The sequence below is a fragment of the Semicossyphus pulcher genome, unplaced genomic scaffold (genome assembly GCF_022749685.1).
Source record: "Semicossyphus pulcher isolate SPU_LCO1_2020_fin unplaced genomic scaffold, fSemPul1.0.p SCAF_24, whole genome shotgun sequence".
NCBI classification, from domain to species: domain Eukaryota; kingdom Metazoa; phylum Chordata; class Actinopteri; order Labriformes; family Labridae; genus Semicossyphus; species Semicossyphus pulcher.
The window spans coordinates 15,715,001-15,732,500 of record NW_027211698.1 but is presented as its reverse complement, the minus strand read 5'-3'; the positions used below and the strand labels follow the sequence as shown (position 1 = coordinate 15,732,500).

Genomic DNA, 17,500 nt, shown 5'->3' with positions numbered 1-17,500 from the left:
ACATCGATCATAAACAATGAAAGCAGCAGGAAACAGCTTTCCCTGTGCTAGAAGAATATAACATTTATGTTTAACCCATTAAACCCCAAAATGTATTCCAGAAATAAAACGAAGGACACGCCCTCAGTCACCTTAAAGGCCTGGTGTGTGACTGTGTGTGTGTACCTGTCGGCGTGTGTGTGCTGCTGCAGGTTGACCAGCAGGGCGGGGACGATCTGCTCCATGTGACGCGGTTCCCAAATGTTCGCCTGCAGTTCGTCGTCCACCGTCTTCCTGACCACGCCCTGCAGACCCCGGATCCCCGACACTCGGATCCTACACACACACACACACACACACACACACACTAATTAAAGTGTCTAAAGATGAACCCTGTCAGAAGCTGAACTCAGGAAGTGTTGCAGACGGACTGACTTGTTCTGGACGTCGGGGTCTTCGTGCTCAGAGTGACACATCTCACTGAAGCGAGACACGAAGAAGTCGTAGCTGCGATGGTACGACGGCGTGTCCTCCTCGATGTTGGCAAACTTCACAAACTGAACAAAGAACATGAACAGAGACGTCGCGATGACTGCAGGAGAATAAAGACGTGAAGGCTCACAGACAAACACAGAACAGAGACTGATGTAATCTGAACGCACAGATTAACCCTCCTGAGTGCGCACATCTAAAGATGAAGCTTACAGACGGCAGCAATACACGTCTCTGTGCACCGTGAGCACTTTACACTCACATGGGACGGATTATTATAAATGTTAAATACTGTGTGAACGTCACGGCTCCTACAGCTCCTCCATTTCTGTGGAGTGGTGCATTCTGGGAAGAAGTGTATCTGCGAAACCCAGCGAGTCCACCCTCCCTTTAATGTGACATGTTCCTGTGCTGCGACTGGCTGTGCTGCTCTACAGCAGTGTGTAGTTCAGTGTGTAGTTCAGTGTGTAGCTCAGTGTGTGGTACGCACAGAGTTGGTGGCGAGCATGTGCAGGTGTGGCTTGTCGTGCTCCAGCAGCAGACGCAGCATGCTGAGGAAACTCTCCACCAGCAGGTTGATGCTCTGACAGTGACAGGCCAGCAGCAGCTGCTCCATCGCCTCCATCGCAATACACACATACCTGCACAATCCCACACTGAGGTTTAGTAAGTGTTTAATGTGTGTGTGTGTGTGTGTGTGCGTGTGTGTGTGTGGTGTGTGGTGTGTGTACTGACCCGTAGCGGTGGCGGTTCAGCTCTCGGGTCAGTCGCTCCGACAGGTACGCAGCGATGCGGTCGAGTTTCTCCGGAGCCGACAGAGCGAAGAACGTCAGCTTCTCCATGTTGGCCTTCACCAGCCCGTCCTCAACACACACACACACACACACACACAAACACACACACAAACACACACACACACACTTGTTACTGGAGACATTACATGGATTTGATCACTTTTGAGCACAAGGACAAAAATAGGATTTGGGTGAACTGGCCCTTTAATGAATAAGACAGGTCACAGTGTATATACAGTGTGTGTGTGTGTGTGTGTGTGTGTGTGTGTGTGTGTTTACCTCCGGGTCTTCTGGGAAAATGTTATCAACCAGCCTCTTGTAGCGAGGACGCAGCGCCCAGCAGCAGCCGCACAGACCTGCACAGAGACAGGAAAAGCACGCGTCATATGTGTGCACATCCTCCGGGGGGCAGCAGAGAGTTATCCCCCTGTCCCTGCAGTCTTCCTTTGCCCCCTCTGTCTGCTCAGTGTAAAAGGTTTTTGGGGGATTAAAGGAGAAAAGAAATCCACCAATGACGAGCCACCAGCTCACAACACTCAATACAATACAGCAGCAGTACTACGTCTTAACGGTAATCCTGCAGGCTTCTTATGTAATGTGTTTATATTGTTGTTTTTAGTTAGTGCACGCTGCCTCTGCGAGGACACACGACCCACCGTGACATGTGACCTGTGACCTGAGGGGAGGGGCACAAGAGTCCAACATGGAGGAAAATCTTTATTTATTGATTGATATATTAAATGGGTTTGTATTATAGATTAATGATATAGAGTGAAAATAAGACATGAGAAATGAGAGCTAAAACAAAACATAACTGATCAGATGTTTATTTCCCTCCTCTATAGAAGACAAATAGGGCCAGAAAATAAACACAGAAGGAACATTTTATTCAATGGACTTCATAAATATCACTTTTTATTTATATTAAAGAGAAATGTAATATTTCTCAAATATCCTTATTATTATTATTATCATTATTATTATTATTATTATTATTATTAGTGTAATTTTCTGTTACTGCTTCCTTGTTTTATTATTATTATTTGGAGTTCTATTTTATGTCTCTATATTTAATATGTTACACTTTCTAATGAGAGCATAAGTGACAATAAACATCTTCAACATTTTTACATGATAATTCACTATTCTGACCTGTTTTCCCAAAACCTTTACATTTAAAAAGTAATATTTAATCATTTTACATTTTTACAACAACAACAACAAAAACTGCTTTTATATTGTTTACAAAGTATGAAGTAATCTTTATTTTTTGCTCTAAAAGTCGAACATGTTTTTATTAACAAAATTGATTTACTAATTTAAATAGTCACTTATGTTCTCACAGGGTTCCGGTTAAATCTCACATTTTCAATAAGTGATTTAATAAGTCAAACATTGTTTTGTCATCGATTCAAATTTCAAACATGTAAATTAATATAATTTATTTATTTAAATTTTCATCATGTCTGTTTTTCTCTGGTACACATGGACTTCCATACTCGTCAGTGTAAACACGACAGATACCACAGGAAGGACCACGTTTCATTTCACCTCTGCATCTGTCTTTGTCCTGAGTTCAGTCGTGAACGCCGGCTTCACTCTGCTTTCATTTACTGCTCGTCCTGTCCTTGTTTTTATGCCTCAGTAAGGAACTTCAGTTTTCTTCATGTTTGTATTATAATTTATTAAAGTTATGAATCAAAGTGTAAACAGACTTTTCTGCTGTCTTCACATGAAGTCACATCTGACCTGATCAGCGCGTCACACCGCTCTCTGTTAGCAGCATTCACTCTCTGACAGGACAAATGGACAGTGTTTTGTTTTCTTCTATAATAATAATAAGAGTCAGAGCAGACCTGAGAGCAGACCTGAGAGCAGACCTGAGAGTCAGAGCAGACCTGAGAGCAGACCTGAGAGCAGACCTGAGAGCAGACCTGAGAGTCAGACCTGAGAGTCAGACCTGAGAGTCAGAACTGAGAGCAGACCTGAGAGTCAGACCTGAGAGCAGACCTGAGAGTCAGACCTGAGAGTCAGACCTGAGAGTCAGAACTGAGAGCAGACCTGAGAGTCAGACCTGAGAGTCAGACCTGAGAGTCAGAGCAGACCTGAGAGTCAGACCTGAGAGTCAGACCTGAGAGCAGACCTGAGAGCAGACCTGAGAGCAGACCTGAGAGTCAGACCTGAGAGTCAGAGCAGACCTGAGAGTCAGACCTGAGAGCAGACCTGACCTGAGAGCAGACCTGAGAGTCAGACCTGAGAGTCAGACCTGAGAGTCAGACCTGAGAGTCAGACCTGAGAGTCAGAGCAGACCTGAGAGTCAGACCTGAGAGTCAGACCTGAGAGCAGACCTGAGAGTCAGAGCAGACCTGAGAGTCAGACCTGAGAGTCAGACCTGAGAGTCAGAGCAGACCTGAGAGTCAGACCTGAGAGCAGACCTGAGAGTCAGAGCAGACCTGAGAGTCAGACCTGAGAGCAGACCTGAGAGCAGACCTGAGAGTCAGACCTGAGAGCAGACCTGAGAGTCAGACCTGAGAGTCAGACCTGAGAGCAGACCTGAGAGCAGACCTGAGAGTCAGACCTGAGAGTCAGACCTGAGAGTCAGAGCAGACCTGAGAGTCAGACCTGAGAGTCAGACCTGAGAGTCAGAACTGAGAGCAGACCTGAGAGTCAGACCTGAGAGTCAGACCTGAGAGTCAGAGCAGACCTGAGAGTCAGACCTGAGAGTCAGACCTGAGAGCAGACCTGAGAGCAGACCTGAGAGCAGACCTGAGAGTCAGACCTGAGAGTCAGAGCAGACCTGAGAGTCAGACCTGAGAGTCAGACCTGAGAGTCAGAGCAGACCTGAGAGTCAGACCTGAGAGCAGACCTGAGAGTCAGAGCAGACCTGAGAGTCAGACCTGAGAGCAGACCTGAGAGTCAGACCTGAGAGTCAGACCTGAGAGTCAGAGCAGACCTGAGAGTCAGACCTGAGAGCAGACCTGAGAGCAGACCTGAGAGCAGACCTGAGAGTCAGACCTGAGAGTCAGACCTGAGAGTCAGAGCAGACCTGAGAGTCAGACCTGAGAGCAGACCTGACCTGAGAGCAGACCTGGGAGTCAGACCTGAGAGCAGACCTGAGAGCAGACCTGAGAGCAGACCTGAGAGTCAGACCTGAGAGCAGACCTGAGAGCAGACCTGAGAGTCAGACCTGAGAGTCAGAGCAGACCTGAGAGTCAGACCTGAGAGCAGACCTGACCTGAGAGCAGACCTGAGAGTCAGACCTGAGAGTCAGACCTGAGAGTCAGAGCAGACCTGAGAGTCAGACCTGAGAGTCAGACCTGAGAGCAGACCTGAGAGTCAGAGCAGACCTGAGAGTCAGACCTGAGAGTCAGACCTGAGAGCAGACCTGAGAGCAGACCTGAGAGCAGACCTGAGAGTCAGACCTGAGAGTCAGACCTGAGAGTCAGAGCAGACCTGAGAGTCAGACCTGAGAGTCAGACCTGAGAGCAGACCTGAGAGCAGACCTGGGATCAGCAGACCTCCAGCATCTCTGACAGAACATCCACTGCACATGAACACAGACGTTCATGCGTTCTTCCTCCTCCCTGATTCATTAGCAGATCACTCTCTCGTCTCACATCTGAACTCTTTCATGAACTCCACTTTGATTATCGACACACAAACTGAACTGCAAACATTCAGATCGGCAAAGAAAACGGGAATAAATGTAAATATTTCTCACCGTACATGAAGACGAGTCTGCAGCTCACATCCACACTGTCACCTCCGTCACACACACACACACACACACGTTTGTGCTTAATCCTCTGCACACACACACACACACACACACACGCTACACCCACCTCACTTTAAAATCTCCACATTCAGACTCCGATTAAACGTCAGAGGATGATGCTGGAGCGCGTGTGTGACATCCTGAGATGTAACGTTTCCTCTTCACTTCCTGTTTGTGTTTCTGTTTGTTAATGAGGCAGTTTGTTGTTGTAAAGCTGATTTATGTGAGAGGAATTAATATTCTCAGCAGCTCTGAACCCTGAAATATTCCTCTGTGTGTGTGTGTGTGTGTGTGTGTGTGTGTGCGTGTGTGTGTGTGTGTGTGATCCGGGACATGTGCAGCAGCTCAGCGCTCTATAATCTGCTCTGGATTTATTTATCATTCCAGCAGAAACAGAAACATATCAGAGACCAGCAGCTCAAATCACTCGGCTGGAGACGCAGTACTCAACGCAGTATAAATACCCAGAGTTCACTGCAGGCGGGGGGGAACAACACAGCATCTACTCAGAGAGGGTTTATGTTGTCAAAGCGCTGCAGGTTTCAGACTCTGAATCAAATCTATCAAACCATCTTTGGATTCCACACTTTGAAATATATCAACCTCGACCTTTTGTATTCATTCACTGGTAAATCTTTTTCTTTCTTTGGCCCAAATCAAAGTTTACTTAGAGATTAATAAGCAGTGAATGTTATCACAGTTTAACCTAAACATTTGTTAGTTGGTCCAATGTATGTTCTCATTATATATATATATATACTTATATTATACTCATCAGTCACATCTTCTCCTTCTTTCGACATGTCTATCACATATACAGGACTCTCACCTGAAACTAAAGTCTGCTCATCACAGTGAGAACAATAAGGACGCGTTGGGATCAGGAGCCTGACTGAATAAAGATTTTTAGACGGGTTAAAAAAAGTCAGAGTGATACCTCCCGGCGTCTGGTGGTCCAGCACGGAGCAGCAGTCCTGCAGCAGCCTCCGAGGAGCCTGGGACACCCTCGACATGGCGACAGACCTCGGCAGCGTCATCCCCCGGGGCATGCTGGGTAAACTGGGTAGACTGGGCACGGTGATGCCTCGGGGGAAACTGGGCATGCTGGGTAAACTGGGAACAGTGAGGCCTCTGGGCAGGCTGGGCAGGCTGGGAAAGCTGGGAACCGTGATGCCCCTGGGTAAGCTGGGCATGCTGGGTAGACTGGGTAAACTGGGCATGCTGGGCATGGTGAGGCCTCGGGGCAAACTGGGAGCGCTGACGCCGCTGAGCATGGAGGGCATGGTGACCCCCCGCTGCATGCTGGGAAACCTGGGAAGAGTCCCCGGCATCTCTGAGGAGCCGGGCGGACAGAAGATCAGAGGGACGGGTGGATGACGGAGGTCCAAGCGTCCCGCAGGAGCGAAGGAGTGACGGAGGAGAAGTGAAGGAGGAGTGGAGGTGCAGAGGAGGTGAAATCAGAAAATCTGATTAGAGTGAGAAACCTTTTCTCCTCCTCCTGCCTCAAACATTCCTCTGAGTGTTAACCCCTTCAGCTCTGACGCTGCAGGTGCTTCACATGCAAAGAGAGAGAGAGTTCAACACTAACTAAGTTTCTACTTTCACTTCTGTTTTAAACAGAAACCACTTTTTAATGTAAGTTTGGGGAAACTGACACATAAGAAACATCAAATGCAGAAACAGTAACTTTGTTCACTGTTCCATCAAATCAATGAGAAAATAACCAGCTGATTCATTCAAAATGAAAATGCAGTTTTAAACAGCTGCAACAGTAAAATCCTGCTTTGACATGAAGTAATAAAAAATAACAACAGAACATGAACTTACAGACTTCATCACTTTACAGGAGCGAAGGTAGAGCGAGCTAAAGCATCATGTTTATAACGTAATCCGGCGACTGCCTCCAGCGTCGCATGAATCTCTTGTAAATGTGGCTCAGAATTTCAAAATAAAATGCAAAAGTACCTTAACATCGTACACAGAGCTCCTACCTGCTCGACTCCGGCTCCAGCTGCTCTCTTACAGCCGTCTCCCTCTGACAGACAGACAGACAGGCAGGCAGGCAGACAGACAGACAGCTGCTTATGTAACATCTGCTGAGCCTCCGCTGGCCGGCAGCTCTGATCGAAGATCAATACATGTGATCGATCGGAGCTCAGAGCCATGTGTGACATCACAGCACGTGTCGGAGCACGTTACAAACTTTATTTACATCAGAGGGTTAAACCTGAAACATCACTGCTGCTGTCTGCACAGAGGACGAGAGGGACACGGAGGACAGGAGGACAGAGACTCTGACTCAGCTGAGAGACACCATCAGCGTGCAGGAAGTGAAGGTGTCACACATGTCATCATCACTCTCTTCAAACTCACAGGAAAACAAACACCAGCAGCTGTGTGACGCAGGAGCTCCCCCTGCTGTTTGGTCAGGGTCATTACAGGCTCTACTTCTGAAACATGAGTTACTGTCTGAGCTGGACCTGTACGAGTCTCACCTGCAGACAGGTGTCACTCTGGCAGACGACAGTCGACAGGCGACAGGCGACAGGCGACAGGCGACAGGCGACAGACGACAGACGACAGACGACAGGCGACAGGCGACAGTCGACAGGCGACAGACGACAGTCGACAGGCGACAGTCGACAGGCGACAGGCGACAGGCGACAGGCGACAGACGACAGTCGACAGGCGACAGGCGACAGGCGACAGGCGACAGGCGACAGGCGACAGGCGACAGGCGACAGTCGACAGGCGACAGACGACAGGCGACAGGCGACAGGCGACAGGCGACAGGCGACAGGCGACAGGCGACAGGCGACAGAGAGAATCAGTCACAGCCTGACGCGCGTCACAGCAGCATCACATCCATACATGGATAAATAAGCTGAAATGATTTGTTCATCTCTCTGTGGTTTGGAGAAACTCTGAGGCTTTAATATTTTCACTTTAAACGAAACATGTCGGGGACAGTGCAAAGTCAGTCTCATAACAAGTGAAGTCTCAGAGGGAGTCCGTCGCAGTGATCTGAGCTCACAGCAGTGTTTAAGTCTTCAGGTCAAAGGTTGAGTCCGTCCACCTCCGACCCGCCAACAAACAGTCCTCCGAGCTCCGCATCCAACTCCTGCAGGTGGGCGGGGCTAAACGTGTCAGCGGCCGCGTCTCCCAGAGTCCTCCACCAGGGCAGCCTGCTCGCCTGCAGCATTGAATTGTGGACATCGCGGGCGCGAGCGGCGATTGGGCCAGAGGGGCACAGGAAGGACTCGGCGTCTGTCACCGTGACATCAGAGAGGGGCGGGGCATCTGTGGGGAAAGAGATGAGACCACACATGATGACCTCTGACATCACTTTCTCTCACTTTGGTGCAGCAGACGATGCAAACAATGTTTTTTAACTGCGTCCGCATGTCAGTGAATTATCGGTTAAATCTGAGGAGCAGAATCTGTCTGCAGTCGACAGGAAGTCTGCACGTGGCCCGCTTCATACGAGGACTTCCAGCTGCTGATTCAAGACAAGTGGATGTTTCCTGCTTCAAGGAGGATGAAAGAAAGGAGGATGGAGGAGGTGAAGAAGTGTGTGTGAGACCTCTGAGCAGGTCCAGCTGCGTGTGTGTGTGAGCCAGCAGAGTCTCCATCCGCTCCTCCTCCCTCCTCTGCTGCTCCCCCCTCTGCAGCTCCGACAGCAGCAGCAGCTGCACCTCCTCATGGAGACGCTCACACTGCTGAGGAGACACACGAGACGACTGACACACACACACACACGCACGCACGCACGCACGCACGCACGCACGCACGCACGCACACACACACACACACACACACACACACAGACTGTCAGTAGTACTCAAAGCATCATGGGTAATATGTCTGATGATGTTCACAGAGTGTTAACAGAGTGACTTACAGGATGTAGAGAGATGTACTCCTCCACCTGTCTCTTTAGCTCCACCCTCCCACTGTCCGTCAAACCCTTCTGACCAATCCAGAAAGGCGGGATGGGCGGGGCCTTTGCTGCCCGGCGTTCCTGCAGAAATCGGCGCACCTGAGAGAGGAGTCGTGTGTGTGAGTTGGTTTTCATTAAAAAGTCTGTAAAAGCAGGAGCAGTGTGTGTGTGTGTGTGTGTGTGTGTGTGTGTGTGTGTGTGTGTGAGTGTGTGTGTGTACCGCTCTCTGCAGGGTCCTGGCTGCCTTCGTCTGTGTGTGCGCGTGCCTCAGCGTGCGGCGGTGTGTGTCGTTGTAGCGTCTCCGCTCTCTGAAGCCTCTCCAGAAGCTCTGGATCACCACGGCTGCACGTCGCTCACACTCCTGCAGGTAGGGCTGCACCTGGTCTGAACACACACACACACACACACACACACACACACACACACACACACACATTAAATTTAACGACCAATCAACAAGTCAAGTCCACCCTGAGAGGACGCTCACGCTGCTTAGAGCCACCAGACCCCACTGTGTGTGTGTGTGTGTGTGTGTGTGTGTGTGTACCTGCAGGCAGCAGCTGCAGCAGTTGTCTCTGTTTCTGGTGGACCTCCCTCCTCGCCTGCTGACGCCTCACACACACCTAAAACACACACACACACACACACACACACACACACACACATTATGAACAGAGGCTGTATTATAAGTTTAGATCTGCACAGTAAGAGTTCTCAGACTGCAGCGTTCCTCTCACCTGATACTTTAACTCCTCCTCCCACTGCTGGGCCTCCCTCTGCTGCTGCTGCTGTCTCCTCCGAGCCCTGACACACACACACACACACACAGACAGACACACATGATACACTCTGTGGTACACACTTGAGGTACTTGTACTTCTTCTACTACTCCACTAGGTCTCAAGGGAAACATTGGTAACCAAGTGACGACAGACAGACAGACAGACAGGCAGGCAGGCAGGCAGGCAGGCAGGCAGACAGGTACCTGTATCTCCTCTGCAGCGTGCTCACAGCTCTGTTGAGGCTCTTCACTCTGTGTCTGGTCTGATACGACCTCCAGGCTGCCTGGATCACACACGCCGCCTGCACACGCTCAGTACCCGCCTACGCAGAGAGAGAGGAGAGGTCAGAGGTCAGCAGACAGGTAGACAGGTAGACTGCTTCCTCCGTCCTCCGATCATGTGACCAGGAGATCAATCAGGTGTTTCTTTAAAACTTTGAATTATGAAGTTAAGGGACACACCTGAGAGTGACTCCTTGTTCCTCTGTCTGATTGGATGAGAGCAATGAGCTGATCCACATCCTGGTCAAAGCCCCGCCCCCTCCAGTCTTTGTCCAATAGGCTGTCTAGACCTGCAGCGACAGAGAGCATGACCTGTGACCTCTTGGCACGTTGGTCTTGCAGAGGTTTTTAATGTAATAAAGTATTGAACCGTGTGACCTCTGACCTCTGAAGCTAAGGAGGAGGGGCTGGACCCGTTGTTCTTCCTGATTGGCCATGAGGAGGATCAGTCTGACAGAGGCCCTGCCTACCGCAGGGTCAGCGCTGACGGCTAATTGGCCGACAGCCTCGTTGAGCAGCAGCAGGACGGAGTCGTCACTCAACCCGGACAGGAAGTCCCTGCAGAGAGAGAGACACAGAGACAGACAGGTAGAGAGAGAGAGAGAGAGACAGGTAGAGAGAGACACAGAGACAGACAGGTAGAGAGAGAGAGAGACAGGTAGAGAGAGACACAGAGACAGACAGGTAGAGAGAGAGAGAGACAGGTAGAGAGAGACACAGAGACAGACAGGTAGAGATAGACACAGAGACAGACAGGTAGAGAGAGAGACAGACAGGTAGAGAGAGAGACAGACAGGTAGAGAGAGAGACAGAGAGTACTATTTTTTCTGAAACAGGAAGTCTAGCAGTGTGTGTGTGTGTGTGTGTGTGCGTGCGTGCGTGCGTGCGTGCGTGTGCGCGTGCGTGTGCGCGCGCGTGTGTGTGTGTGTGTTACCTGCTGGCTGAGCAGGTCTGAATCCACAGCTGCACACACAGCAGAGATACAGTGACATCATCACACATCTGGATCTGCTCGTAGTGGGCGGAGCTGAGGACTGTAAAGAGGAAAAGTATCAGAGGTCACCTGACGACCTGACGACCTGACGACCTGCGGCTGCTTTCACTTAATGAGGACACGATCAATAAACTAATCAGCGATCGGGTCCATGAAGAGATCAATAAGCAGAGAAGGTGACTGACCCTGAGCTGTGAGCCGAGTGTGAGCTCTGAGCAGCCAGCCCACCGCGTCCATCACCTTCCTGAAGAGAGACACACACTGACAGACAGACAGGCGGAGAGACAGACAGTTTAACACCTTACATTAAAACATATACAAAGTGTCAGCAGGAAGCTCCTCACCTCTGCCCGCCTCATCAGCTGACTGGCCAATGACAGGAGGCCATTCATGACTGACGGCAGGAACAGCCTATGAAAGGCCTCTGAACGTCTGCCAGGCTCCACCCCCACACAACAGGTACTGGACAGACAGACAGGTGCACAGACAGACAGGTATTTTTACCTGGTATAATCCTAAAAATCTAAATATATTAAGATAGACAGTTTAAGATTTAATTACACCTTTTCAAGCTGTTCTTATTTTTGTAAAACAGATTAAATCTGTACCTGGTGATCTGGGCGAGCGTGGCGGCAGCACTCCAGTTGCCCCGCAGCATTCTGGGATCTTGAGACAGAACGAGGACGCAGTGACTCAGGACGCCGCTCAGATACAACTGAGACTTCACACGAGTCAACAGGCTGCCGTCTGTCTGCACCGCCGCCATGTTCAGAGCCTCTGAAGGAGACAGAAACACATTTAACAGTGGAACTCTGCTTACATGGTTTAACTCCTGCATGTGTAATGTCTTAGGCATAAAGCAAACTAAAGACGAATCAGAAAGGTAACTTTCAGATTCATTTATTGATAAAATCATCTGAAGCCCGAAAAGACACAAATGTCAGACAGGAACAAAAGTGATATCTCATTGTGTAGAGACAGACAGGTATGATACTGGTGGTCTCACTGTTTAAGCTGCTGTTCAGCAGGCTGACTTTCAGCTCCAGGTTCAGGTCTTCATCCTCCAGCTGCCTCTTCAGCTCCGACACCACAGCCTCCTCCTCCAGCTCCATCCTCACTGTCACACCCTTTAAATGGTCACAAACACACAGGCTATTAAAAAAGCACAGCTGGTGTTCCGGCTAATTCTGCAACCACTCAGATTCTGTGAGCTTATGTACACTTGTTTTTGTTTTATGGTCAGTTTCTGTACTGCGGGAGCTATTACCAAAAATTTGTCGGCTACAGAGAATTCAAATCAAGCTACAAATTGTGTTAGCTAGCATTAATGCAACAATTGTAAACCCATAATAAACAGAAAGGGTCTAAAATATGACAGCATACCGGAGTGGAATTCTCACACCTCACCTGTTGAAGACAGGTCAATAAGTAAGTCTTTTTCCTCTCGTGTAACAGATTCTAACGGGTCACAAACTTCTGGGTAACACCTGTTAGCATGTGCACTCTGAGCCAGCCTTCATTGTCGTTTGAGCTAAAGCTAACAACTCACTCACAATACCTGATGAAAAATGAACGTTAACCGGTTAAACAATCTACATACTGACTCATTAACGATTAAAGGTGAATTTAGAAACGCCACAGAGCTACTAAAATAAAGTTTTCTAGCACATACGGTTAGCTTCGAGCAGCCGGGCAGTCGACGCGCTACTGTTTCTACGGCAACATGATGTCATAACGCTGCGACGGCGCATCCGTCACTGCTCTGCACCAAACTGAGGCTGATAAATGGAGAAATATCTATCTAATCTGATTGATTGATTCAGAATAGCTTTATTGACATGTAACAGACTGTAAAAGCAGGATTTATTTTCCAAGCTCAACACAGAAATAGATCAAATTAACATGGGAGCGCTTTTAAAGCGTATAATGTAATGAGGCGAATTATTATTATTATTATTATTATATTTCACAAAAAAGGTCTTTAAATATAAAGTAGAAAACCCTCCAGTTTGTACAGGAGGCCGTTTGTAGGCTGCTGTGTGTGGACTTGACCTCTAGGTGGCGCTGTACATCCAGCTTCATTCATTCAGCTCTGCATTTTTTCACTGCTGTCTCTCTAACTGAAACTGTGCTCAGCTTTTGCTGGTTTTTACATAAAAGTGAATGTTGAAAACATAACTGTAATGAATAAGTGTGTTACCCTCTTTAGAAACTTTTGATAAATAAGATTACAGCCCTGAAGTTATGTTTAAACCCACCCGGGGTACATTTTAAAATAGCTCTCTGTATCTTTAACCTTTTAAAGGCCCTACTTTTTTTTTACATTCATCTTTTGATTAATGTGTTTTGCTTCCTCCGTTTTCTCTGTGCGGTGTATGACACATTCGCTCATCCCTCTGCATAGTGATATTATATTATATTGTAATGTATTTGTGACAGAAATTATATTGCATCATTTCTTATTATAAATCTGCGTAAGATTAACAAATATAAATAAAGTTTTTAATTTCATATTTCATTCCCAGAGTTCTGTGAATAAATCACAATATAGGCCATGATTAATTAATTATTTTGAGCTATTATTATATAATCTAATTATAACCGAGCAGAATGATCACATCTCGTTAGGACCTCTAGTAACGGTATCGACAGTATCAGTAACGTTAGTAGTAACGAGGAGAGGCGGGGGTTGTGTGTGTTTGTGAGTGTGTGCGTGTGTTAGTGTGTGTGTGAGTCGGTGCAGCAGCTGCTGCAGCCCTCGTGCACAGCGCCCCTCTCTCTCCGGTGCGCCTGCGTGCTGAAACACACCGAGCGACCGAGCGTCCGCTGCCTGGACCGGCAGGAGGAGAGAGAGGAGACCGGGCCCGCTTCACGGAAACGGTAACTGCAGGCTGTAACGGTGTCGGGGGCAGTAACGGTGACGTGATGCGATGCCGCGCGGGATCACGGTAACGTAAGAACAGCAGCAGCAGCAGCGGAGGAGGAGGAGGAGGTGGAGGACTGTCGAGGCTGAGCCGAGGAGGATGCAGCAGTGACCGACGGATCGGTACCGGGAGGAGGGAACGCATCCGTCCGTCCAACGGTACGACCGCCCGTCTCCCCGGGTCCCGGACCGACCCGATCACATGTAAACCCGCAGGGATGGACGGGTAGGCAGGGAGGAGGCGCGAGGAGCGGAGCAAGCGACGGTACATAACGGAGGAGAGAGCGCGAGGAGGAGGAGGAGGAGGAGGGAGGCGCCAGGCGGAGGAGCAGCGCGAGGAGGAGGGAGGATGAATCCGGTGGATGGAGGAGGAGAAGCGGGCCCGGACGGCCTGGCGACGGCAGGTAGGGTGTGTGTGTGTGTGCGCGCGTGTGTATGTGTGTGGATGCACGCGCGTGTGTGTAGTGGGAGCTGCTGTCGCCATGATGCCTCCACATCCGCCCATTGACTCAGAGAATGTGTGTGTGTGTGTGTGCGTGTGTGTGTGTGTGTGTGTAGGCTATATGGTATGAGTGTGTGTCAGCATCCCTCCATCCAATGGATGTGTGTGTGTGTGTGTGTGTGTGTGTGTGAGCGTTTATTGGGGGTGGAGGGTCCCTACCAAGGAGGATTGTGGGAAGGCCTGCTTGGTGTGTGTAACTGTGTGTGTGTGTGTGTGTGTGTGTGTGTGTGTGTGTGTGTGATGTAATGTTAGGTGATATCAGGTGTGTAAATGGTCACAGAGCTGCTGCAGTGTTGTACTTCTGTATTAAGATCACAAAGTGATGACAGATACCTGAGAGCTGTTTACTGTTAAACAGGTGAACACTCACCTACACATACACCTGTATATATATGATGGGAGGTAAGTGGAGTGATGCAGGGCAGTGGGAGTCAAGCCGCGGCTCGTGGGCCACATGTGGCCCTCCAACAGAAGCTCCATTCTGTCCTCTGCAGCAGCTTCAGGTGTAAACACAGAGAGTTAAAGGTAAACACGACCCTGAGACGAACTCTAATAAAGTTATCACACGATGATGACGTTTGAGGAGAGGCGAGACTTCTGAGCAAACGAGCGTGAGCGGCTGTTCAGCCTCACCTCCTGATGGACTTATGGACTCTGCTGTCGAAAGATTGTTGTCCCGTAAACAACAAACAAACAAACAAAGTGAGGACGTTTACATGAAAACAACCTGCTTCACGATAAACTAAAGCATTGTTATCATCTTTGATTATTGCTTATTGATCTGATAGTTGTGCAGAGTCAGACTCCCTTTAGCTACAGCGCTAAAGAAGCTAACACCTGGTTCTCCACTACAGCGTGACCACCTCATCACAACCAGAGCAGAGCCTGTGAAACAGTGTAAACATCACGGGGCGGTCAGGTGTGCTGCGATGTGCCGAGCAAACGTGAGAGCAGCATTGTTTCTGTGTTTCTGTGTTTCTGTGTTTCTGTGTTGCAGCTCGCTCGTTCGACATCTTACAGCCTGAATATAAATAAAGTCTGATTGTAGGAAACGTCTCACTGACGGTTAAACTGAAACACTCAGAGTCCAGCGCGTCTGTGTGGTTAGCTGAAGATCATCTCTGTAGAACAAGCTGGGGCTACATTCACTGTGAAGAAGGCCTTTAATGTGACACAACTGGAGGGCTTTTATTTTGGAACAGCAGGTGGGCTTTTATTTTGAAACACTACACTGGATTTGACTGTAAAACAGGCAGTTGGCTTTTATTTTGAAACAGCAGTAGGACTTTACTGTGAAGCAACATGTTGGTGTTTATTGTGCAGCAGCTGAAGGCTATCGTGACTCGTAATGTAAGGACTCTGTGGGTTCACTGTGTAGCAGCAGGTGGGCTTTTATTTTGAAACATTAGATTGTCATTTACAGTAAGGTAGCTGGGGGACTTTTATTGTGAAGCAGCTGAAGGCCGTTTCCTGAGGAAGATGAACGACTCTTCATCAAAGGACTGCGTGATTTTACTGTGAAACAATCAGAGATGTTTCATCACGAAGCAGCTGAAGGGACCTCACTGTAAAATCCTTGTAAAGACTTTTACTTTGAAGCAGCTGCAGGCACTTCCTGCTCTTGTACCTTATTATCTACTTGTTTTGTTGTGAAGAGCTGCTGATGAAACTACAGCAGTAACACGAGGCGTCCTCCCGAAGGTTTAACTGAACTTAGAGCAGAGAAACGTTGTTGTTGTTGTTGTTGTTGTTGTTGTTGTTGTTGTTGTTGTTGTTGTTGACGTGTCAGCTGATATCTCAGTGCTTCACAGAACGTGCTGTGTCTTTAAGAACCATCCGTGTGTGTAAGTCTTTGTTGGGCCTTTAAGGAGCTGTGTAACTCACCAGCTGCCCTGCTTGTTGTTTCGTTGTGTATTGACGGAGCGTTTCACGTCCTCACAGGAGGCGAAGGTCTTCATGACGACACGTGTGTACGCGTCTCGTACAGTAAACCGTCCTCGTGTCCCACCTCGTGGGTTTGAACACGTTCTCTGTGTTCCACAGTTGAGCTGCAGTACGAACACACATGTGCACACGCCGTGGTCTGTGGCTGAACACGGGGCATCAGTCGGACGCGTGTGTCGAACAGGCTGACATTCTGGAGACTCAGAGGACACTGTGCTGGATTCTTTCATTATTCGGTGTTGCATAATGTGTGTGATGAGTCCTGACAGACTGACAGCAAGTTCCTCTGAAGGCTTTTCATCTGCTCTGCACACAGGCTATTTTAGGCTTTACACTGACTCAGTGTGTGTGTGTGAGCGTGTGTCTTATTGGTGTGAGACAGCTTTATCAGAATGGAAATCCCTTCTCCTACTCCCTCTGCTGGTGTGGAGTCGGTTTGATTGACAGCTGGATGAGGATCAGTCGGCCTGAGAGACAACTGATCGAGGATCAATCAGACTGCTGATTGAGTTTGGTGGTTGTCGTCGGAGCGTCCCGGTGGAACAGATTCAGACACAGTGTCATGTTTACAGCCCACAAACACCCACCACGCTCTCATTAGTGACTGCAGGCGGCGAGCTTCTGCTCTCAGACGTGTTGTATATTAACACCAGGTCTGCCCACTCCGACACACACAACACGCATCATCGTGCTCGCTCGCCGTTCGCTCGGTTCATTCACACAGAGCCCGGCCGACGTCTCGGCGGCTCTCAGGTTTCTGTTTGATGATATAACCTCTCAGCAGAGCGCCGCTCCCCAGAGATTATATTCATCGCTCCTGATGAGCTCTGCCAGGCTGGGAAACGTCAGGGAAACGTCAGGTCTGACAGTTAAACTGAAGGTTTGGGGTTCATGGTGGGGGACGGGAGTTCAGTTAAAGGATCATTGTTGGTGTTAAAGGTCAATAAACATCCTGTCTGTAGGACAAAGACCGTCTTTAACCAAGCTGCCAAAACAACGCTATATTTACCCCGTGTTAGCCGCTAGCAGCTACAAGCAGCAGATATTAAAAATGTTGCTGGCAAACACGAAATGTCAGAGTTATAAATGTG

The 17,500-nt window shown here is 48.8% G+C and overlaps 3 protein-coding genes across 4 annotated transcripts in view; 1 reads left to right on the top strand and 2 right to left on the bottom strand.

Annotated features, from left to right (window-relative positions):
- LOC138603337 (protein EFR3 homolog B-like) overlaps window positions 1-6,374 on the bottom strand; it is a 10,636-nt gene extending 4,262 nt beyond the window's left edge. Inside the window, exons 1-6 of one of the 2 annotated variants that reach the window (XM_069675047.1) lie at window positions 5,981-6,374; window positions 1,545-1,621; window positions 1,207-1,334; window positions 962-1,112; window positions 415-536; window positions 166-315 (exon numbers count right to left, since the gene is read on the bottom strand). In XM_069675047.1, coding sequence (XP_069531148.1) covers window positions 166-315; window positions 415-536; window positions 962-1,112; window positions 1,207-1,334; window positions 1,545-1,621; window positions 5,981-6,374 — 1,022 coding nt within the window. Of the gene's footprint in view, window positions 1-165; window positions 316-414; window positions 537-961; window positions 1,113-1,206; window positions 1,335-1,544; window positions 1,622-5,980 lie in introns of those variants that run through there. The other variant, XM_069675048.1, reaches the window with a different exon arrangement.
- A 1,475-nt stretch (window positions 6,375-7,849) lies between these two features.
- Window positions 7,850-12,528, bottom strand: LOC138603674 (IQ calmodulin-binding motif-containing protein 1-like). The gene is made up of 15 exons (XM_069675551.1): window positions 12,424-12,528; window positions 12,047-12,167; window positions 11,649-11,817; window positions 11,385-11,502; window positions 11,226-11,301; window positions 10,981-11,080; window positions 10,432-10,604; window positions 10,227-10,336; window positions 9,969-10,087; window positions 9,721-9,787; window positions 9,531-9,606; window positions 9,204-9,367; window positions 8,945-9,082; window positions 8,627-8,783; window positions 7,850-8,343 (listed from the first exon to the last, which is right to left on the bottom strand). Exons 2-15 carry the CDS (start codon window positions 12,150-12,152, stop codon window positions 8,099-8,101), a joined length of 1,818 nt encoding a protein of 605 aa, XP_069531652.1. The 5' UTR covers window positions 12,153-12,167; window positions 12,424-12,528; the 3' UTR covers window positions 7,850-8,098.
- A 1,332-nt stretch (window positions 12,529-13,860) lies between these two features.
- The window catches only part of LOC138603624 (kalirin-like), a 37,221-nt gene continuing 33,581 nt past the window's right edge, over window positions 13,861-17,500 (top strand). Inside the window, exon 1 of the mRNA XM_069675495.1 lies at window positions 13,861-14,367. Coding sequence (XP_069531596.1) covers window positions 14,313-14,367 — 55 coding nt within the window. The 5' untranslated portion in view covers window positions 13,861-14,312. The remainder of the gene's footprint in view (window positions 14,368-17,500) is intronic.

Bases quoted from the DNA above. Each gene is read 5' to 3' on its own strand.
- LOC138603674 (XM_069675551.1), bottom strand. From the start codon at position 12,152: ATGGAGCTGGAGGAGGAGGCTGTGGTGTCGGAGCTGAAGAGGCAGCTG. The intron at 11,081-11,225 runs GTCAGTCACCTT...TCCTCTTTACAG, and splicing joins CACTCGGCTCACAGCTCAGG to TCCTCAGCTCCGCCCACTAC. The intron at 9,083-9,203 runs GTACACACACAC...CTCCTCTCTCAG, and splicing joins CCAGGACCCTGCAGAGAGCG to GTGCGCCGATTTCTGCAGGA.